Consider the following 23,923-nt stretch of genomic DNA (forward strand, 5'->3'; position numbering starts at 1 on the left):
GCTGCTTTTTACTAAAGTCGGCTCCCAACAATATGTGAGTAAACTTATCTTCATGAAACACTGCCACCCATGAGCTGAGCAAATTGAATCAGGAATTTATGCATTGTTGGTCATTCTATAGAGATGATTTTAAAGTTTCATGTGCAGATTTTGCTAGTTTGAGAAGAGGTTCAGTCTGTGGCACTGGAATTCACTATGTAGACACAGCTGGCCTCACATCAAAGATTATCTTGCTTCTACCTTCAAGTTCAGAAATGAAAGACATGTCCACCATATTGTTCTCATGTATAGGTTTGTCATGAATTTAAAGGCTCACAACTTTAAGTATTAGAGTACTAAAATCTTTTTTATTTTGTTAAGTCAGAGTCTTATGTATCCATGGCTGGCCTCAAACTGACTAGGTAGTCAATAATTGTAATGGCCTGCTCTGTTCCAAAGGTCTGGGTCTAGCAAGAGAGAATGTGTTGCAAACGACAAGAAGAATGGAGACAAGACAGGAGGCTTCTGATCAAGTCTCAAGTCTCCTTTATTCTCTCTCTCATTGTCTCCCGTATTCTCTCTATTGAAGGGAAATCTAGGGTACTTATAGGCTTTTGCCACGTGCCTTGTAGTTGAGTGACTATCACGTGCCTTGCAGGTGTGGATATGACATAAGCCTTGCAGGTGTCTATAGCATGGATAGCCCGTGAACTTCATGCCTTGCAGGCATGGATACCACTTGCACCTTGCAGCTGGGGGCAGTAAACAGCAAAACAAAATATGTGGGATATCAGAGTGTGCTTCAGCTGTTGTAGGCTGTAGAAAAACAAGTCTCATGTCAGGGTATATGGCTTGAGATGGCTGCAAAGCTGATAGCCGCTTTCTGCTAAAAGTCAGCTCCCAACAAATAATGATCTGTCTACACTTGTCAACTTCCACATTGTTCTGATTTTTCATTTATTTCAACACTTCTGTTCAAAATGATAAGAAATGGCCAGTAGAGATGGCTGAGTGGATGAAAGCCCTTACCATACAAATCCAAAGGACTTGAGTTTGATCCCTACTGTGGCAAAAGAGAACCAAAGTGCAAAAAATGTCCTCTAGTGTCTACATAAACATCATGACATGCATAAATCAATACTCACAATGCAATAAACACACACACATACAGAAAGAGAGAGAGAGAGAGAGAGAGAGAGAGAGACAGAGACAGAGACAGAGACAGAGACAGAGACATGAGGTTAGAATTGCAGTCTTAACATCCATCATAATGTGTGGAAGAAAAATGTCCATTTTCTAAAAGGTATCTAAAGGTCACTGGCCCAGCAGCAATTCATAAAACACCATTAACAGAAGACAATATCAACACAAACACAGTCAAACCATCTTTTGTCAGGGGTATCTCTGTCTATAAACTGAAGGCCTGGAATCAGCCTGAAATTATGGTTGAAGACAGCAGTAGGCCTAACATGCATGCCTGCTAGCACAAAGTCTTAAGTCTCTGGGTAAAAACACTAGAACAGATGGCTAGAAGCTATTGTAAAACAACAGCTTTGGTAGATAGTTGCCAGGCTCTAGTCATAGACCTGGTAGATATGTGACCTTGTAGACAGTACCAACTTAGATTAGGACAAATGAATCATAGGCAGAGTCATAGTGTCCTGTCCCCTGAACCTTCATCCAGCTGACACACTGTTCTGGAAGATGTCTGTACTAACGCTGAACACCTACACTCCTGTGTCATCCCTGTCCCCACATCCTGCCTTTTTGTGTATATAACTCCTGTGTTAAAAATTAAAAATTACTGTTTGATCAGCCCATAGCAAGCCCTGTTTCTTTGCATCGTTGCCTGCCCCCCCCCCCCACTGGTCTCTTTCAGGTGACCTCCCCAGACCTCTGTTTAATGTCCTGTCTTAGGAAAGGATCTCCATTATAGCACAGATGCCTTCTCTGAACCAAGGCTCCCTGCATGAACATCATGTGCTTTGTAACTGCTGAGCTATCTTTTAGGACCTCTTCAGTTCACGTTTTTTACTTTTGTTCACATTATTAGTGAGGAGGAGGTGCTGCAGAGTTTCTCATGTTATATGGAACTCAGCATTCACCTACAATGCTGGGACTACTACCATATATTTTTATGTGGATGCCTGCACTTTACATAGCACCATTGCAGACTCATGGAAGTAAAAGTTCAATTTTGGGAGTCAGTGTTCCCCTTCCATCATGTGGGTCTCATGCATGGATCAAACTCAGATTGGTAAGCTTGGCTATGGGTTCCTTTGCATGTTGAGCAGTCTTGGCTACACATACTCATTTCCTTTTAAACTATTTTTATTTTCATTCATGTGAAGGTGTGTCTGTGTGAATACATGTTGGCTGTGTATTGCCAGTTGAGGCCAAAAGAGGAGATCAGGTCCCTGGAAGTGGAGTTACAGTTAGCAATTGCCATGTGGGTGCTGGGAATCACACATAGGTCCTCAGTACTCTCTACTGATGAGCCATCTCAAACTCCAGGGTTAACTTTCAAATGCCTTCTTCTGAAAACTGGCTTCTAAAATATTATAGAGATGGAAAAGGCAGCACCTGTTGAACCTGTCTGCATAAGGAAAATTCCTCTAAGAACAGAACACCACACACTGCTTAGTGATGATTAATACACATTGTAACATACCCATTGAAAAAAAAAAAAAAAAAAAAAAAAAAAACAAGACCAAAAGTGTTGCGAGCAGACTTTTAGCAGAAAGCGGCTATCAGCTTTGCAGCCATCTTGAGCCATATACCCTGACCTGAGACTTGGATTACAATAGCCTACAACAGCTGAGCATACTGTGATAACATCTTGCTTTCGATACCTAGGACTTTCCTTGGGTGTGTGAGATTAAAGGTGTGTGAGATTAAAGGTGTGACTTAGAGATCAGATTTAGAGAGAAGAACCAAGGGCATGACTTAAAGGCGTGACCTAAATGCATGGCTCAGAAGTGAGACATATAAAAGGCAGAGAACAATTTGGAGTAACAGAGATTCAGACACTAGGAGTAGGAGTAGACATTAGACACTCGGAAGAGAACAGATTGAGTACAACTAGGAACTAGGAGGAGTACAACTGGGAACTAGGAACTAGGAACTCAAGACTTGGGACTTGGACTAGGAAGAGAGACTGAAGAATAAACGGGATTGAAACACACTCTGTCTGGTCTCCATTCTTTGAGTCCATTCTCACTCTCTCTCATGCTGAACTCTGACCCTCGGGGACCAGAGCGGCCGCTTGGGCTGGGATACACTGGCTGCCAAGCGCAGAGTGGAGAGGGCCACAACATTTTAGGCCACCCAAAGTGGGGCAGCCTAGGCCCCAACATTTTTTTGGTGCCCAAACATGGGCCAATGCAGTTCTCAACACAAAAGAACACTGGGATTTATCAGGGATATTACCCTGACCTATTACAAGTCTACAAGGTTCCTCTTCTTGTTTTTGTTATTTAATTAATTTGTATGAAGATTATGTCAGCATGCTATATTTGTGTACCAAGCATTTGTCTAGTTCTTGAGGAGGCCAGAGAGCATATCAGAGCCAGAGCCTCTGGAACTATATTTACAGATGGCTGTGAGATGCCTGGTGGATGTCAGGAATCACACTCAGGTGTCTGGTAGGAGAAGGCAGTGCTGTTATCTACTGAGCCACCTCCACCTAGAGTTTTAATAACAGGTATTAATTAATTTATTTATTTACTTATGTATTTATTTAACTAACCATGATTACTGACTTAATACAATTATAGTCCATTTGAGAATTAAATACAGAAGTGACTGGTTGAACATCTAGTCTTGGACAGATCCACATATTGAAATGCACAGCTGTATGATTCCATTAGTTTTTTCTCCTCATATTTCCACTCTCTAGATGTCAAAGTCAGCCTATTTGTTTCCAACACATTGAATAATATAAGAAGGCATGTGTTCAGGAGCCCCTTGGTCATAGACTTGTCCCTAGAGTTTCATTTCTTAGTAACCAAAGGAACCTTCTCCTATTTACTGCCAACAATGGCAAAGTCTGGTCTCCATGTTATAGATACAGCGCCATGAACACTGAAGGCATATCTGAGAGGCAAAGGAGACAAACTGGGGCTGCCTTAAAGTACAAAGTGTGTTCATAAGCTCAGAAGAAAGCTGGAAAAATGTCTCTGCTCTGATGACAGAACCAGTTTCATAGCATTCCAGAGGGGCAGGGTAAAACTCGACATTCAGCTGCTTTAGGTTGGCTGTGTGATGCAGAAAGTTCCTTAGGACAGCCATGGAGATGTCATTGTCATAGAAGTTGAACTCAATGAGCTGAGAGCACCGACTCAGGGCAGGGAAAAGTGCACTGAGCTGAGAGTCTGTCATTCTACAATGTTCTAATTGCAGGGTCTTCAGAGTGTCTGCGACTTTTTCTAGGAGAATTCTGAGAGGCACAAGACTCAGATCACACAAAATGATGCCTGCTAAATGCAGATGTTTGAGATGATGGAGGCTCTGACACTGGGCAAAGGACTCCAAGTCTGATTGTGAGAACTTGCAGAGAGTAATGGACAGAAACTCCAATGGGGTCTTCAGACACCTGAAGAGAGACAGTGAGATCAGTTTGGCATAGAGTGACAGGGCTAACCTAGAGCAGGGGAAACCACATATCTGGGGTCAGTGTCCCTGTGGGATGGCAGTGAGCATCCAGTGCAGCCTGTTGGAGTCTTCCACTCAGGTCACACCATTCTAGGTTGTTAACAGTGGCCATCATGATAAGACTTGATCATTATTGCTAAATCTACAATGGCCACTCATCTATATGGGAAACAAGGAACGTTTGCTGTAGAATCAAAAAGAGCTCTTCCTCCTTCCTTACCGAAGCAATTCATCCAGGCGGTCCTCAAGAAAGTAGACACCAATCATATTGAGATGCTGGAGACAGTTGAATTTGGAGAACTGAGAAATGAACTTGGTGACTCTCTTCTCCTGTGTGTCTGTTGACGTAATTAGAAAATTAAAGAGATTCTCATGGACTACTGTTAGAAGGAGTTTACGAAGATGTTTCATCTGACCCAGGCAAGGTGCAAAGCCTGCCAATGTGGACAGAGTCCACCCTGTATTCAGTTCTAACTCCTCAATGCACTGTGGCTGGAAAATCTTGAAGACCTTCTTGACTGTGGACATAGACAATCCCCTTATCTGCATCTTCACACAGCACAGGTGCAGGGAACCTCTTCTCTCCTGTGCCCACTGCAATAGATAAGTTTGGTATTCATCCAGATCAAACTCAAGGTGAAGGTCAGTGACCACCTTCAAACGTTGCCTCAGTGCATATCGATGAGGGCGTGTTGGTATTTGCTTTTCACACACAGTCTCTGCTGAGTGGTCTCCATCAACTGGTCCAGCTGAAACATCCCAGAAGTCATGGTGCACATTCCTAAGGTCTAGCACTTGAAGCTTCTGTCTTCTGTGGGTAAAACAGGTAGAAGTGTAAGGAGGATTAGCCATTAGACAGCTTTTTCTTGACCTGTTAGCTGCTAGCTTTTGTACTCTGTCTGTCTGTCCTCTACAGATTTAAGTTTCCAGTGCTGGGTCTCCATATAGCAACTCAAGCCTGCTGGGCAAGGGCCTTAACTGCATTTGGAGATCTGCCCTGCTTCCTCCATTTGTTACTCTGGACTTCTGCTGTTCCTATGTCTATTACTTGGTAGAGATACAGGGTCATGTAGCTACATGGGTTCCAAGGTGTACTGCATACTTAATGGACATTTGATACAAGGACTCAACAGCTGTCCAGGACTCTTTAAGATGATGCCAACAGAAGCCTCTGATACACCTTTGACCCTTATTCTTCATGAACCCAGATGTCCTCCTCCCTACACATAAATATAAGCCTTTTGGCATTACATGGTTCTTACTTACCTTGGGTGAAAATTTCCTATCAGCTGCATGTCTACACCATCCAGCACAGCTTGCAATATCATCATGTCATGGAATTTCATCAGTGCCCCCACAGGGAGGCAGGGAAAGGGCCAGGCTGCCACCATTGCCTTCAGTATCTTTGTGTGTCTGCCAATGAAGGCTGCCTTGAAGAGTGGTGGGAAGAACACTCTCGGCAGCTTCTGCAGAGCAGACATGGCCAAGGCTTCATTCTTCAACAAGCTCTGTACTGCCAAGCTCTGGAGTGTGGGTGGGACCTGGAAGCTCATCTTGATGAATCTTCAGTCAGAATGGACCTGTTGAAGCATTCAGAAATCCAGTTTTCAAGATATGTCTTGGGAATGTGTAAATCCGTGTACCAAGGAATCACCAAAGTGCCAGAGTCCCTGCTTTGGCCACAGTGTGGAACTCAGCATGTCCTGTTGTAAAATCTGGTGGTCACAAAGCCAAACCCTCATCACTCTCTGCATATAGGGTCTCTCACAAGAATCTGCAGCAGTGCACAAACTAACCATTGGCACATGAGGTAACAACCACTTGTCGTTGCTCCTCTGAATCTTATTCCCTTTTGAAAAGGTTGGTCAGGGGCAAGCAGTCTGATCAGCATCTTTTATGTGACAAAGCATGCACTGATCATATTTGGAGTTCCTCAAGGAATGGCATTGCCATTGTGTAGTGGTAGCACATAGCTTTATTCTAAGCACTCAGAAGGCAGAGGCAAGGAGATCTCTGTTAGTTTGAGGCCAGCTTAGTCTACAGAGCTAGTTCTAGGACAACTAATGATATACAAAGAAACCTTGTATGGAAAACTAAAAACAAAAGAAAGAAATGTAGAAAGAAAGGAAGGAAGGCAGGAAGGCAGGAAGGAAGGAAAAAAAAAGGTGCCTAAGTGTCTGACAGACTCTGTCTGAAATGTAAAGCCAAACCTCATGGGTCCTCAAAGCAGCCATGACTGAATGAGAGCATCCAGAAAGACTGTGAGTCTGAGGTGGAGAAGCCAGTGTAGGGGGCTACAAGGAAGGGGATTTCCCATGTTCATTGAGGTCTGGGAAAAGAATGACTTTAGGAAAACCATCTAGATTTGTTTCCTTTTTAAAATATGTTGTTGCCTAGAGTGGAGGCTACAGTGAAATTGGGCACAGTTCAAAACCTGAATGGAACTCATTTTGTAGCCTAGGCTTGCCCCCCCCCTTGCCATGGTCCTAACTGCCACTGGGAGGATTAGAATACTCTGTTTTAGCAACAACACCTGGCTAGTGCACTTTGCTTGTAAAATACTGCATAGCTGCCAGGTGTGGTAGTAGGAGCCTCTAATATCAGCATTTTGGAGGAGGAGTAAGGAGGATTCTGGGGAAAGTTAAGCTACATATTATACTTTCATGCTTCTCCTGAGTAGTAGATTTCAAATAACATATGATAGGAAATGGTTTGGTAGTAAGGTTTGTGGTGGTTTGAATATGGCTGGGTTTGTCTCCTGGAATTAAAGATATATACCACAATGCCTGGGCCTAGTTTTTTAATGGTCACTATGCCTAAAGATCTGGATCAAAAGAGTGTGTCTTCCAGCCTCAAAATCTGGATTACACATGTGCCCTCCATTTCTAGATTATATTTCTTTCCAGATTAAAAGTCCAAACTACTCCTTGTTTGACTGCAAACACAAAAAATAAGTTTAGCTGGGTGGGATCTTGCTCTGAGATCACCACTTTCTCTTAATCTCCTAAGCACAGGATTAAATTCTATTCCATGTCCTGGTGCCCCTTTATTATTACCTAAACTATATATTTTGTGGTTTTCATTTCTAAGCTTGCTATAATTGATAAAAATGCTCTTTGTGATAGTAAGCCAGAGGACAAAGTCTATGCTGGCCTTTGCTGAGACTTCCTTTGTCAATGCAATTAATCTCATTCTCTTCACCTTAGCCTTAGCCTCAGCCTCAGGCAGACTCTTCAGACAAGGGCAAAAGGCAGCCACATTCTTCACCAAAATAGCACAAAAATGATCACTAGGCCACATACTAAAATTCTTCTCCACTGAAACCTCTTATGGCAGGTCTGCACAGTTCAAATCACTCTCAACAACCAACTCTTCCATATTCCTACTAGGACAGCCCATTAAGCCCCACTTAAGGCATTCCATGACTTTCCAGATGCAAAGTCCAAAAAACCCACACTCTTCCAAACAAAAGCTTAGGCCTATGACAACAATACTCGAGTCCTCGGTAGCTATTTAGGGTCTTAGGGTTTTACTGCTGTGAATAGAAACCATGACCAAGGCAACTGTTATGGAAACATTCAATTTGTTCTAGCTTATAGCTTTAGAGTTTCCATCCATTATCATTATGATGGGAGAATGGCAGTGTCCAGCCAGGCATGGTGCAGGAGGAGCTGAGAATTCTATGTCTTCATTTGAAGACCATTAGGGGAAGACTGGCTCCCACGTGGTTAGAAGAAGGGACAAGACCACATCTCCTAATAGTACTCAAATGAACCTATTAACATGAAAATTCCAGTGCAATGTGAATTTCTCATTAACACCAAACCCAATAGAAGCAAATTATCATCATTTTCATCACCATCATTTTCGATATATATATATATATATATATATATATATATATATATATGAATTTGCCCTATTTTATTTTAAATCCAGCATCTTGAAATGTAGTTGAGTTAGTAATATGCCTGTCCAGACTGTGAGAGGCCTCCTGATAGAGGAGAGTGACAAGTGACTTACCTGATCAGGATACTGGTGAGAGAGGTCCTATTCCCAGTGAGGTCAGGCAAAGACTGTAGTCTCCAGAACTCTGAGTGTCTTAACTCTTTTATAGCACACCCAACCCATGTAGCCCCACCCCTAAGCACAAGATTCCATCTTCTGGATCTTTGTGATTGGTTCTTCTTGTGGTAGATTTATTGAATCATAGTTGATTGTGTGAACTCAAAAATAGTAAATTAGAAAGTGAAGAGTCTACTGATTGAATTGTTCAGTGTGTGCTTACATACTCAAATGTGTGAGGGTTTTCTAGTGTGTGTTTTCTGAGTGTAAATATAGCTGTCTCCTGAGAGGCTCTGCCAGAGGCTGCGTATACAGAGGAGGTTGCTGGCAGCCAGCTATTGAACTGAGCATGGGGTCCCCAATGAAGGAATTAGAGAGAAGAATGAAGGAGCTGAAGGGGTTTGTGGCCCCATGGGGAAAGAGACAATACCAACCAACCAGAGCTCCTAGGGTCTAAGCAGCCAGCCTGGGAACACACTTGGAGAGATCCTCAGCTCCAGCCATATATGATGAGGTCCTCTCCACTTCATGCTTGGCAGCCACTGTTTCCCAAAGAGAGAGAGAGAGAGAGAGAGAGAGAGAGAGAGAGAGAGAGAGAGAGAGAGAGAGAGGATAAAGGGGAAGAGACTCGAAGAATGGAGACAAGACAGAGGTTCTGATCAAGTCTCAAGTCTTGTTTATTGTGTCTCTCTCATTGTCTCCCCCTCATTTTCCCTCCCTCATTGTCTCCCGTATTCTCTCTATTGAAGGGAAATCTGCGGTATTTATAGGCTTTTGCCATGTGCCTTGTAAGCACATGAATATCACGTGCCTTGCAGGTGTGGATATGATGTAAGCCTTACAGGTGTCTATAGCTTAGATAGCAAGTGCACTGTGCGCCTTGCAGGCTTGGATACCATATGGGACAGAGTAAGACTTTATCATTGACCTGTCTTACTGGGTGCACATGATTAAATCAGGAATTTTAATAATTTTGTCAGTAATTCATGTATTTTGTTGGAGACTTGGTATGGCTTGATAAATTGGCTTTATGGGGAACTCTTTATGTGGATCAAGCTGGCTATAAACAGAGTAATCTGACTGTCTCCGCCTGCTGAGCGCCAAGCCTACATGCCTGGTTTCTTCTTTCTTTCTTTCTTTCTTTCTTTGTTTCTTTCTTTTTTTTTTTTTTTTTTTTTTTTTTTTTTTTTTTTTTTTTTTTTTTTTTTTTTTTGGACAGGGTTTCTCTGTGTAGCCCTGGTTTTCCTGAAACTCACTCTTTTTAGACCAGACTGGCCTCGAACTCAGAGATCCGCGCCTGCCTCTGCCTCCCAAGTGCTGGGATTAAAGGCATGTGCCACCACTGCCCAACATGTTTTTGTTTTTGAAACATCCAAGGGTAGCATGTAATCGACTCCATTTACAAAACTGGCTCAACACGAGATCTTCAATATATTCATCTGAGAAATCAAGAAGAATTGTCTGTGGGCCATTTTGGGATGATTTGCTATCCCGAGAAGCTGCCTGAGGGTGGATCTCAGTCCTGTCTCCCAGTGGTCACTGACTGAAGATGAAGAGGGGATTAATAGAGCTATGAGATGCACAGGTGTTCAGCCAGTCCTCCCCTCACCCTGTTCACACCTCCAGGATTCCAGACCTCCCCTTGGCATCTTCTCTAGGGCTTTTTGTTGCTATTGCCTGTCAGGCTGTGGAAGGGTATCCTGGTTCTTGGGTTGTGGGTGTTCAGCCACGCCCCCAGAACCCAGGCCCCTGACATGAGGTCTGATCTCCATTCAACCTGCAACCTTCAGTCACCTGTAGGGTACAGGTAGAGGGTGTGATTAATGGTCTCCGCCCCCAGAGATTAAAATATTAATGAGTTATCTAAAGGCCGGGGGTGGTACCTAATTAAGTTATTCCCTTCCCCTTTCCCCTCCCTATAAAAGCCAGGCTCCCCTGGGGGAACTCGAACCATCTACACCCATTCAACATGCGATGAACAATAAAAGCTTTGGAAAACTGGACTCCATGTGTCTCCTGGGCCGGCTACCAGGTTCCCAGCCTTTGGAACTCTGAACCTTCCTGATGCAGCCAGAAGCCTGCCCGCCCACAGTGGCTGTGTCAATGTGGGACCCTCTGCCGCCCGGAACCCTGTCACTGGCCCTTGGGATTTTGTCCCAACCACCAGACTACCCCTCATGTTTTTTCCCACAATTTCCCAGACAGGTCCTGATGAATCCCGTCATAGACTTTGTTCTTTGATTAAGGCTTATGAAGAGTATTGTAGACAAGCATAGCAAACTGAGAAAGGGAAAATATAAAATCCAGGGTTCAAGTATTAAAGGGGCACCAGGAAGTAAAATGGAACTGAATCCTGTGTTCAAGGATAGTAAATTGAATTAAGGGAGTGGTGACCTTGAGTCAAGCTCCCACCCAACTCAGTTTAAGTCCAAGCAAGGTAGTATAAACCAGGAGGCAAAGACCAGCAGATCTCTGGTTTCAAAACCAGTCTAGAACACAACAAGTTCTAGGTGAAGGAAAAACTTAAACCCAGGCTTGGTGATCACAGCTTTAATCCCAGTGGTTAAGAAAGATGTGGCAGAAATTTCTCTGACCAATATATTTGCAGTGGGAGGTCTGTAATTAGACAGGAAAAAGGGAATTGGAGTTAAGGGTGGAAGAGGGACAGGTGCACAGGGAGAAACGGGAGAGTAGGAAGGCGAAATGGCAGTGGACCCCATGGTTTCAAGTAAATGGGTAGATATGAAAACTAAAGGTTAGGAAAATCAGAATAACTTTCTAAGTTGTGTGGGCATCTTGTGTCTTGAGAGTTTATTGCTATATATAAATCCATTGGTTTACTTTAAGCATCTAGAAATTTGATTTACTGGGTTACTGGAACGTGGGTCCACGGACAACTGGGTGGTTATGGCTGTGAAGGAACTTGTGGCTCCAGGGACAAGCAAAGCAAAGCTAGAAGCACAGTGACTGTTGGCTATGGGGGCAAGCTAGAGAGAGTAGGTGAGCAGAACCAGCTCCGGAGCTCCAGCCTCATCAGAGAGCTTGCTGAGACAAAATGGGCTTAGTGTGGGAACTTGGCTGCAGAGCCAGGAAGCCTCTCAGACACTTTGCTAATACCCCCTGCAACAGAAAGAAGCATGCAGATCTCTGAGTTCAAAGTCAGTCTAAAGAGCATGTTACAGGACAGCCAAGCTTAGGCAGTGAAGGAGTTGGAAAACAGACAGCTGGTGGTAATGTAATAGAACAAGGGGGCCATGTTCCAGTCCCAGCAAGCAGCAGTGAAGTACATTAACCAGAGTCTACAGTGCTACAGCGGGCAGAGCTGGAGAAGTGATGCCAGCCCTTTGGAAGAGCCCAGATCATGTGTGGATCTCAGACACTGGAACAAGAAGCTGTAACATTGAAGTTGTGTTGCGGCCCTCTCCACTGCACACTTGGCGGCCACTGTTTCCTGGCCCAAGCTGCCACTCTGGTCTGCGGGTCAGTGTTAAGAGAGAGAGAGAGAGAGAGAGAGAGAGAGAGAGAGAGAGAGAGAGGAGAGAGAGAGAGAAGGGGGAGAGACTCGAAGAATGGAGACAAGACAGAGGGTCTGATCAAGTCTCAAGTCTCGTTTATTGTATCTCTCTCTCTCCTGTATTGTCTCTCTCATTGTCTCCCATAGTCTTTGGTCTCCTGTATTCTCTTATTGTTTCTCATATTGAAGGGAAATCTGAGGTATTTATAGGCTTTTGCCACTTGCCTTGTAGGCTCGTGAATATCACGTGCCTTGCAGGTGTGGATATGATGTAAGACTTACAGGCCTTTATAGCATCGATAGCATGTGAACCATATGCCTTGCAGGCTTGGATACCTAGTGCGCCTTACAGGCATGTATGTCATGGATAGCACGTGGATAGCACGTGAAACACATGTCTTGCAGGCATGGATACCACATGTGCCTTGCAGCTCCAGGCAGTAAACAGCAAAACAAAATATGTGGGATATCAGAGTGTGCTTCAGCTGTTGTAGGCTGTTGAAAAACAAGTCTCATGTCAGGGTATATGGCTCAAGATGGCTGCAAAGTTGATAGCTGCTTTCTGCTTAAAGTCAGCTCCCAACAAAGTTGCCTTAGAAGTCCCAAGATGTTGGAGATGCCAGAGCTATGAGATATCTGTTGAGGAAAGCTGCTAACAGGAAGTGGAACCAGCCAAAAAGAAAGTAGTTTGTTGGGGGCTGGAGAGATGGCTCAGTGGTTAAGAGCACTGACTGCTCTTCCAGACGTCTTGAGTTCAATTTTTCACAATCACATGGTGGCTCACAACCATCTGTAATGGGATCTGATGCCCTCATCTGGTGTGTCTGAAGAGCCACAGTGTACTCACATACATTAAATCAATCAATCAATCAAATCAATCAATATATAAATAAATCTTTAAAAAAAGAAAAAGTAGTTTGTTGCAGTCAACAAGGTGAAAAATGATTTGGTGATCTAAGGATTGCTTTGACATCAGACATGGAGATGCAGATTTTGGAATTTGTCCAGCTGGTTTCCTGTCTTGCTTTGGGGCTTACAGCTAAGTGATTTGATGAATCTCAGAAGAGACTTTGAAATTTAGACTTTTAACACTGTTGAGACTTCTGTAGACTATAAGGACTTTTTAAAGTTAGAATAAATGTATTTTGCATTAGTCTATGTTTAGGTATGACCCTGTAGACTCACATATTTGAACAAGTCTATGGCGTCAGAGAATAGAATGTGATGGTTTGCAAATGCTTGGCCCAGTGAGTGACACTATTAGGGGGTGTGGCCCTGTTAGAGAGGTGTGTTACTGTGGGTGTGGGCTTTAATGTCCTTTTTCTTGCTTCCCAGAAGCTAGTATTCTACTAGCAGCCTTCAGATGAAGATGTAGAACTCTCAGCTCTGCCTGCACCATGGATGCTGCCATGTTCCAACCTTGATAATAGACTGAACATCTGAACCTGTAAGCCAGCCCCAATTAAATATTGTCCTTACAATGGAGTGCCTTGGTCATGGTGTCTTTTCATAGCAGTAAAACCCTAACTAAGCTTTCTCCTTACCATTATCTTGAAATTTCCTGAGATCAACTCCTGTTCCCATTCCCAGGTGCTTAGAGAGTCCCTTAGAGACCATGGCAATCACTTGGAGTATGCTGTCAGAGTCAGATATGAGTTATCTGTGCCACTGTCCAAGTATCCATCAGCTCAAACACACGGACCTGAGTGGCGTCATCTTTTTAGATTTAAGTCATCCACTTCTAGAAAGACTGAAAGCTACACTGCAGACCCTAAAATTGAAGGATCATGGAGTTCCAAATCAGTGCCCCCCTACCTGCACTGATCCAGTGCTCCCAGTTCACCGAGGTCAATTTTGTAAGAACTTCCTGTCCATATATAGCCTGAAGAAGCTGCTGAAACACACAGCTTACCTGTGAGGTTACCCTGGCGACACTGAGATCTCTGACATTGGTAATATCTTGCTAGATGATTTGCACAACATTGTTCTGAGCTCATAAAAACACAGAGTGGAGAAACACCCATAGAAACATAGAAACTTCCACTCATAGAAATGAGGACTACTTTCTTAGTAAGAGATGTCTAGATTGTCATGGATTATGTGGTTATAACCTGGAGGTCACATTGTTTTTGTTGGCAGTAAATCAATAGAGGTCACTACTGGGCTCTGAAAAATGAAAGCCAGAACTCAAGTGACTTGTTAGAGACACAGAACATGTGTATTCCAGAATCTTTGGAAGTCCTTGGGAAAGAAGATTGTTCCATTGGTAATTTCAGATTAAGAGAGAAGCTTTGACAAGGAGAACGAAGAACTCATCTTTTGACTAAGGTCAACAGTATTGACCTGCCCTAGAACAGCAAAAGAATTTTGAAAACTGTAGGGATTTTATCTCAGCACAATCAGTGTATGAGAGATGATAAAAACAGGGAAGGGGACAAGTGAGAAGACATTACAAAGAAAACAGGATGGATAATGGGGGTGGGGGCCCATATCTCTCTGCCTCTGGTTCACCTCCATCTTTGGGTTGTCACAGTGAAAAATATTCCAAAGCCATGTGTTCTGGGTCCCATGGATGAGTCCCTAGGCATTCATTTCTTAGTATTCAGAAGGAATATTCCTGTTGTTCCTCCAAGCATTCACAAAATGTGACCTTCTTTTCAAAGATACAACGTGTATCACAGTCAGAACAGGAATAGGTACCAAAGCAGATTGACTTGGGCTGCCTTAGAGCCATGAGTGTGTGCATGAGCTTACAATAATGCTGAGAAAATATCTCTACTTGAACATACCTCCACTCATTATAGACCTCTACTGGAGCAGAGTACAGTTCCATGGTCAGCTGGTCATGTTGGTGGTATGGTGCACAAGGTCCTTCAGAGCATCCATGGAGATTTTATTGTCATAAAAATTGATGCTAGTGAGATGGGTGCATTGGGTCAGGGCAGGCAGAAAGATACTGAAGTGAGAGTCATTCACCCTACAGTCTTCTAATTCCAGAGTCTGCAGAGTATCTGTAATACTTTCTAAAAAGAATTTGAGAGGTGTGATATTCAATGTAGTTAAAGAGAAACCTTTTACGCATAGATATTTTGGGAGCCAACTTTTAGTCAAAAAGCGACTGTCGTCTTTGCAGACATCTCAGGCCATATATTTGAAGATTGATATTTTCCCACCCTGACAAGAGACTTGTTTTTCTAGCATGATGTTTTTGTAAGCAGCCTATGACAGCTGAGCACATTCTGGTAAAATCTTGTTTTTCTCAGACATATCTTGGATTTGTTGTTTAGTGTCCCCAGCTGTAAGGCTCTTGTGGTTGAGTGTCTCCAGCTGCACTCCCCTGCTTGTGCTTATATACCCATAATTGCCTTTCAATAAATGAGACTTGGGCCTGGGGACTTGATCAGACACCGTGGCTTGTCTCCATTCTTCTTGCCCCTCCATCCTCACTCTCTCTCTTGCAGACCCCATTGACTGACCCAAGTGGGCCAGGTCATAGATGTTTAAGCTGACCATAGTTCCAATGCTGGGCAAATGACTCCAACTCTGATTGAGGGATCTGGCACAGAGCAATGGTCAGGGACACCATAATGGTCAGGGACACCAAGAAAGCCTCAAGACACCTAGGGAGAGATCACATTGCTGGGGTCAGAGAGATCTTGGGAAGGCATCCAGCATAGCCTGTTGGCTTACCCAAGCTACACCACTGTAGCATGTGGGTATTACCTTCTTTGTGGGACTGGCTTATTCCCTAGCTACCTATCCTAGTCTTTAGTGACAAGCAAAGCCTAGGGTTATCCAGTAGGCTAAGAGGGCCTACAGAAAGAGGAAGTTTGGAATCTATATGACCATATATCAAGATACTTTATAAAGAACCATTGACTCCCCGTTATAAATTCCTTTACCTCTTTACTCTTTTTCTTTTGGTTTTTTCCAAGACAGGGTTTCACTCTTTTTAAATTGGATATTGTATTTATTTACATGTCAGATGCCATCCTCTTTCCCCATTTCCCTTCCCTAGAACCCTCTATCCCATCCCTCCTCCTGTTTTTGCTTTTATACCATTTTAATTATGTGCAAGTATTCAGGTCAGTTCTAGGTTGAGGAACTAGCAATACAATGGATGCAAACAGTCAAAGAACAAGCCAGACAATAAGCACAAATAGTCAAAAAACAAGCAAGGCAATAAACAAAATTTTGTGAACACTCCCATGATTACTGTTTCTAAGGGCTTATCAGGATGACCAAAATATCTGAGCCAAATTCTCTGTCCTAGCCCAGAGTAATTTTCATGTCTAAAGCCTTCTTCCTTGTTCTAGCCTACCTCTGACCATTCAACCCCAGCCTTTGCATTCCCTGATCCCCTTAGACCAGCCTTGGTCTCAAAAGAGTTATATACTGTTTAGGAATTAGGGGAAAACAAGGGCCTGTTCTCCCAGACCTAATGGAAACACAGAGCTCACCTGGGAAACTGTGCAGATCTGAGCCCTCCCTATGCAGTGGCCTCTTCTCTTCCCCATTCCTCCACATTAGATCAGATAGGATTGCTGTGGAGGAAAACTCACTAAATAGGACTCACAAAACTGGTTGGTCTTCTACCATGGTAGCTCTCTCCAAATAATCTACGTCACTTCATTGCTCAGCTTTGTGGGTGAGCCCTGATTCAGTTAACATGGAACAAGATCATGCGTCCATGTTCATTGTATAATATACAGTGGCCTGCAGATATTAGTACCCACTACTCTGTTATGTAGAAAAAAGAGGTTTGCTCTGGTAACAGCAACAGCTCTTCATCCTTTCTTACCTGAACAACTCATTCATGTGGTCTTTGAGAAAATAGACATCAATAGTGAGATGCTGGAAATAGCTGTGTTTGGGGAACAGAGAAATCATCTCGGTGACATTCCTCTCCACTAAGGGTGTGTAAGTACTTCTTCCAAAGATGCATAGTGTACTAGCATGAGTTTGTGAAGATTTTTTATCTTGCTGATGGCAAGGAACAAGTTTTGCCAATTCAGACAGATTCCCCACTGTATTCAGTTCCAACTCCTTGATGAACTCTGGTTGTACAATTTTTATCACCTTCCTGACCTTGGGCACCTTTGTTTGATTCTTCAGCTGACAGCAAGAAGATTTATTTTACATGAGTTACACTTGGCCTCAAGAGAGAACAGCACTAGTCCAGAATGCCAGAAGTCCAGGACAAAGGGCCAGCAGGACTGTTTTGTTTGTAAGAAAGGCAGTCATTTTCGCAGGTGATCTCAGTGAGGTGGTGACATTCCAGGTCTACTGAGAATTTTTACCAATAGCAGCCTATAGTCCAACAACTTGTTCCAGTGTCCCGGCCTTCATCCCTCACTTCTGTTCCTGCAGATTTTGTGGGTGCACAAGCTGGTTTTACTCGGACCTCTGCCTCATCTTTCTGCTCTTGTGCTTCAGCCTGTTCATTCTCTTCTTCCACCACTTAGCTCTCATGGCACAAAGAAGATGGTGTTAAGGAGACATTAGGGAGTTTGGACTACTGCTATTTTCCTTGGCTACTTCTAATGATCCAATCAACTTCTCAGAGCACAGATGCAGGAAACCCTCTCTGTCCTTTGCCCACTGCAACAAATGTGTTTGGTGTTTATCTTCATGCTGAGAAGATTTAAAGGAAAGGTCACTAAACACTTTCATATACTGCCTCCTTCATGGGTTCTCAAGCATAGTTTCTACCCATTGGTCTCCACTGGCCTGAAAATCTCAGGAGTCATGGTATCCATTCTTCAAGGAACCACCTGAAGCTTCCTCATCCTATGAATAAAACAGGAGATGGGTCTGAAGAGAAATTGAGACACTACACTTTTTTCATCATCTCTGATGCTATTTGTCCCCTGTTCTGCTGTCTTGCTGTCTTCTATATACTCATGATCTTCGGTGCTGGGTCTCCAATACAACCACCTCTAGCTTGCCAAGCAAGGGCACTGTGCATGAGCTGCATCTGGAGACCAGTCCCGTTTCTCTCCACTCAGTTGCCTTGGATTTCTGCCAGCTTCTATTTCTTTATGTTTGTTTTTAAGACAGGATTTCTCTGTGTGTATCCCTGCCTCTATAGCTCTATAGACTAGGCTGGCCTCAATTTCAGAGATATACTTGCCTCTGTCTCCCAAGTACTAGGATTAAAGGTATGTGCCACCACCTCCTGGCATGTCAGCTCTTATTTCTATTACCTGGTGGAGACACAGGGACATCTGCACCAACCTGTATCTCATATTTAATTTGCTACAAAGACTCAAAAGTTTTCCAGGCTCCTGTAGGCCTCTAAGATACCACCCAAAGCCTCTGATTTACCTTTTACCTCATTCTTCTAAGTCCAGATTTCCCTACCTGGTATTTGGCTTACCTGGGGCTTACTTCTGTTTCAGCCATGGGCCAACTCCATCTAGTATAGCTTGGAAGTTGGTCTTATCAGCAACCCAACAAGAAGGCCAAGGTAGGGCCAGTATTCCACCAGGATCTTAATTGTCTTTGCTTTTCTCTGAGTGTCAGCCTCCTTGAACAGCGGTGGTAAGAGCTTCCTTCTTAGGTCCTGCAGGATAGAGATGGTCAGCAACTTCTTCCTCACAATGCTCTGTGCAGCCAGCTGCAGGAGTATGGGTGGCTCTTCAAAGTCCAAAGTATAGGGAGATAATCCTAGGGAAAAATTTAGGAGAGAATGTATTTTCAGGGTTTTTCTTAGAAGGCTTTTAACTCCCAGCACTGGTGGCACATGCCTTTAATTCTAGCACTTGGGAGGCAGAAGCAGGCTGATTTCTGAGTTTGAGGCCAGCCTGGTATACAGAGTGAGTTCCAGGACAGGAAGGGCTACACAGAGAAACCCTGTCTTGAAAAACCTAAAAAACAAAACAAAAAAACCACAAGGCTTTTACCTCCTCACAGTAAGCATCTGTCTCCACGGTGGCCATGATGAAGACTTGAATTTTATTTCACTCACTATTTGGTGGTCTCAAAAGCAAACTCCCCATATGGGCAGCATGTGGAGCCTCTCTCAATCATTTGTTCACCATTGTCCCATCCAGTTCCAAACTCTAATCCCCATCTAATTTTGGAAAGCAGCATCCAGGAAAAAAAAAAAAAACAGAGCCCCATTCCTTATAGCAGAAACAATATTAACCACCTTTCAGAGAAGATGGAAATAAGCTACATACTGAATTAACCCATATTCTTCTTTCAATAAATTGATCTTGTCTGGCAAAGACAGGGAAGAATTTATGAAATGGGCAAATTGCTTCTCTGTCTGTCTGTCTGTCTCCCTCTTTCTTTTCATCATTTTTCAAGACTGTCTCTGGGTAACAGCCCTGGTTGTCCAGGAGCTGACTTGTCGACCAGGCTGCCATTGAAGTTAGAGATCTACCTGTTTCTGCCTTCCCAAGTGCTAGGAGTAAAAGAATTCACTACCACATTCAGCTTACTTTTTATTTCCAAAGTTTTAGAGCCAAGCTTGGGGAGCCTAGCTATGTCATACCACTTTGAAGCATAGAGCATACTGCATGTATGTAGTGGGGGTCCTGTCTGTCTTTTAGCAGCTTGTTTCTACTTATACAGAGTTTCACTATGTAGCCCACAGCTGGCTATGTAGTCCAGGCTGGACTCAAACTCACTCTTTTTTTTTTTTTTTTTGTTGTTTTTTGTTTTTGTTTTTCAAGACAGGGTTTCTCTGTGTAGCCCTGGCTGTCCTGGAACTCACTCTGTAGACCAGGCTGGCCTCGAACTCAGAAATCCGCCTGCCTCTGCCTCCCAAGTGCTGGGATTAAAGGTGGCGCCACCACCGCCCGGCCCCGTGGTTGAATTCTTGTCACAACATTGATTCATTAACTTTTAAAAAATTCATTCAATTATTTGCTTATTTTTATTACTTGATTGTAATTTACTTCTGTGATTGGACTCTCAGCAATCCTCCTGCCTCTTCTTCCTGAGAAGTTACGGTTTTGATCCAGCACAGCTGGCTGAATTATATTCATAAGTGACCCACATTGTTCAGAGTACGAATTAAGTCAGGGCTTAATCTGGACCTGATATAGAGAAAACTTTAGAAAAAAATAAACCGGGAGTTAATATTTGTTGGGAGCCGTCTTTAGTACAAAGTGGCTAGATCAACTTTGCAGCCATCTGGAACCATATACCCTGATGAAAGACTTGGTTGTCAAAAGCCTATAACAGCTGAAGCACACTCTGATAAATATATTGTTTATCCCACATAGCTTGTTTTGCTGTTTACTGCCCCCAGCTGCAAGGCACACGTGGTAGTCACGCCTGCAAGGCATGCAGTTCACGTGCTGTCCACGTGCTATCTATGCCATACATGCTTGTAAGGCGCACGTGCTGTCCACGCTATAGACGCCTGTAAGGATTACGTCATATCAACACCTGCAAGGCACGTGGTATCCAGGCGCCTACAAGGCACGTGGCAAAAGCCTATAAATACCTCAGAATTCCCTTCAATAAAAGAGACTTGATCAGACTTTCTGTCTTGTCTCCATTCTTCGTGTCTCTGCCCTTATCCCCCCCCCCTCTCTCTCCTCTGACCCTCGGACCGGAGCAGCAGCTTGGGCCAAGACACAGTGGCCGCCAAGCATGGAGCGGAGCAGGCAGCAACATTTTGGCCCACAAAGCCGGGCAGTACGGGCCGTGACAAATATTCCCACAACTATGAATGTGTTCTGGAGTTCAAGGCTGAGCCTGATGTTCTGTCAGTCATCAGCTGTGGCAGTTTGAGAAGGCCGAGGTGGGAACATGCCACACAGGTCTGTTCAAAGTCATCTTCAGCTACACACAAGATTGAGGACAGCCTGAGCTAATAGACATCAATTTTCTTTTTTTTCTTTTGGTGCAGCGAACGTTTATTGAGAGGTTTGGATGGGCATCACTTTCTACAGGTCAGCACCTCTTTTATTATGTAGTATCATAGCATTGTTACATTATATTTATTATGCATATTATTATTGTCATATAATTATACTGTTATGATTATAAAACAAAGTATTATGAAATACTTAATTTTTCTTTTTATGTATTTATTTTAACTACATGTGTTTGCCTTCAGTCAGTGTACCACACGTCTGCAGAGCCAGAAAGAGTGCAGAGCACAGGGCCAGATAACCCTGTAACTGAATGGAGTTACAGATGGTTATGAGCCACCATTGAGGTGCTGGCACTGAATCTGGGTCTTTTGCAAGAGCTGCCAGTGCTCTTAATCACTCAGCTCTCTCTCTAGGGCCAACTGTTTCCCCTGGTTTGAGCCTGTGTCTGGTGATTCCTAGGCTGATCTCAAACTCACTGTGCTGCTAAGGAAGATCATGAACTTCTGAACCTCCTCCTTTTGGGTCCTGAATATTAGAATTTTAGCTGAGGGCCACCACACTCAGTGTATACAGTGCTTCAGTGCTTCTTGCAGCAAATCAGACCCATGGCTCCTTGAGTGCTAGCTAAGTATTTTTTTTCCTGAGACAGGGATTCTCTGTGTAGTCCTGGCTGTCCTGGAACTCACGCTGTAGACCAGGCTGGCCTCGAACTCAGAGATCAGCCTGCCTCTGTCTCCCAAGTGCTGGGATGAAAGGTGTGCGCCACCACTGCCCAGAGCTAGCTAAGTATTCTAACAAGGGAGATACAAACAGTCCTAAATAATTGTTTTGTTTATTTCATGCAATAAGATATCATATATTCAGGCTGTCTTCAGAATCCTTATGCAGCTGAAATTGGCCTGGGATCCTGATTATTCTGCTTTTAGCTTCCAAAATGCTGGTATTACAGGCATGAGCTAGCACATCCATCCTGATTTTTCTCACCTGGGAAAACCAGATGACCCTATTATTACTACATCATTCAAGCATTTTCTATTTGATGGTATCGAACTTTAATAAGGAAACCCTGGGGCTGGAGAGTAGGTAAGGTTACTCACTGCTCAGAGGATTCAAGTTCAGTTCCCAACACCGAGGTTGATGACTCACAACAACCATAACTGCATCTCAAGGGGAACCGATCCTCTTCTGGTCTCTGCTGCCAACTGCATTCATGGGCACACCTTCCATTCAGATACACACAGGTACATAAGTTAAAACTAAAATCGACCTTAACAAAATAGAAAAGAATAAGCTTTTACTGGTGATACTGATTTACCTTTAAAAGATTCATAATTTTTATTTTGCTTTATGAGGTTGAGTGTTTTCATCTCTGGTCCCTGGGGCTAGAGTTGTAAATTTGTGTGTTTGTGAGCAACCATGTGAATATGGTGGCTGGGGATCCTTTGGGAGAATAGTCAGAGCTAACTACTGGAAAGTCTCCAGCACTGAATAATCATTTAGCTTTTTGTTTTCTTTGTTTTTGTCTTTTGAAATTACATAGTGTAGGTCTGAAATTGTGGAGATAATAGTTTAGCCAGATGTTTGCCAGGAGCCTGTAGAGACTGGTAAAAAATATGAAGCAGGAGAATCGCTCATACCTAGCTACACCTCGACATTTTCATGCACTTTTCCCTATCAGCTCCTTTAGTTCCCATTCTTTTTTTTTATTATTTTTATTTTATTTACACTTCAAATGCCATCCCCTTTCCCCTTCCCCCCCCTTAGAAAACCCTATCCCATGCCCCCTTTCTTTTTGCATTTATACATTTTTTAAAATAATGTTAATCATAAGCGTTATAAGTTTGGAATTGTTCAATCAGAGGTGTAACCCACTAACCGACCTAGATATAACAACTATCTTTGACTGGTGGAGATACATGAATATCTGCCTCCCTGTCTCCCCCCTTTCTCTCTTTCATCACCTAGCTTCTCCTCTCCTCCTTCTCCTCTTCTTACTCCTTTTCTTCCTCTCAGTACCTCCTACCTTAGCTTCTCCTACACATCACCTTCCTGTTAAAATGAAACTTTTCTCTCAAAATACAATTAGAGCATAATTATGCCAATTTGTACCAGTGAGGTACAAGATAGTCCTAATACCCCATCCATCCTTTTGTTGACTAACCAGCAACTCTGTCATTTATCCTAACTAAAACATTTAGTTCTGAACCTGGCTTTAGGATGAATGTCAGCTGACGACCATCCACTCAAATCTTTTCTCTTACGGTAAATAGCTGTAAGTTTTTAACCCCATCAGAAATCCAGAATGACTGAGTTAACTATAATTGTGGGAAGCACAAAGCATAGCTTCTAAAACTTAGCCAATTTATAGAGACCTCTGAACACCTGAAAAGCCCCTATACTACCGAACGTTGGAGCATCAAATCTTCAGCCTTCTGGCCCAGAATCATCTGACAGACCTTGGTGATGCAGGATTATTAAGGACTGATTACTCTGTCTAGGCAGATATAATCAGTCGACTATTCTGCATGTGTGTCCTTTTCTGGACAGTAATTTGTCTGTAGTTGGAGAGAGGCAATTCTTGCCTAGTGGCTGTTACCACACAACTGGAGTAACTCCAAGGATGCTCAATTTCTTCTTAGAATCCACGACAGGAAGCTGTCAGGAGCAGACAGGTCTCTAATCAATATGAACATTAATAATAAATATTTGTAGCATCAGTTCTATGGACTTCTGATATTTTGAAAACCAACTATCCATGTAAGGTAACCTGGACTGTTTTCTGTTCACTCCTCTCAGCTATTTCTAATAAAATATGGGGGAAACACTAACAATAAACTCAAAATATGAATTTGCTATAGTCCCTAACTCAAGGTTA

General features: G+C 43.1%; 2 protein-coding genes across 2 annotated transcripts; both read right to left on the reverse strand.

Moving 5' to 3' along the window:
* Positions 1-4,005: 4,005 nt before the first annotated feature.
* LOC117708144 (preferentially expressed antigen in melanoma-like protein 7) lies at positions 4,006-6,209 on the reverse strand. The gene is made up of 3 exons (XM_034501543.2): positions 5,899-6,209; positions 4,853-5,443; positions 4,006-4,573 (listed from the first exon to the last, which is right to left on the reverse strand). The coding sequence occupies exons 1-3, from the start codon at positions 6,183-6,185 to the stop codon at positions 4,006-4,008; spliced, it is 1,446 nt and encodes a 481-aa protein (XP_034357434.2). The 5' UTR covers positions 6,186-6,209.
* Positions 6,210-14,813: 8,604 nt separating this feature from the next.
* LOC117708379 (preferentially expressed antigen in melanoma-like protein 7) lies at positions 14,814-18,616 on the reverse strand. Its single transcript, XM_076933533.1, is given in 6 exon segments — positions 14,814-15,055; positions 15,058-15,297; positions 15,710-15,831; positions 17,013-17,308; positions 17,750-17,894; positions 18,591-18,616. Coding segments are annotated over 6 exon segments (1,071 nt in total).
* Positions 18,617-23,923: the final 5,307 nt, after the last annotated feature.

This window comes from Arvicanthis niloticus, chromosome 5, assembly GCF_011762505.2.
Source record: "Arvicanthis niloticus isolate mArvNil1 chromosome 5, mArvNil1.pat.X, whole genome shotgun sequence".
Classification (NCBI taxonomy): Eukaryota; Metazoa; Chordata; class Mammalia; order Rodentia; family Muridae; genus Arvicanthis; species Arvicanthis niloticus.

What these genes read in the sequence shown, in the direction of transcription:
- LOC117708144 (XM_034501543.2), bottom strand. Translation starts at nt 6,185, where the DNA reads ATGAGCTTCCAGGTCCCACCCACACTCCAGAGCTTGGCAGTACAGAGC. An exon ending in ATAGGAAATTTTCACCCAAG is followed by an intron (nt 5,444 to 5,898) that starts GTAAGTAAGAAC and finishes TTTTACCCACAG; the next exon opens with AAGACAGAAGCTTCAAGTGC. An exon ending in CGCCTGGATGAATTGCTTCG is followed by an intron (nt 4,574 to 4,852) that starts GTAAGGAAGGAG and finishes GTCTCTCTTCAG; the next exon opens with GTGTCTGAAGACCCCATTGG.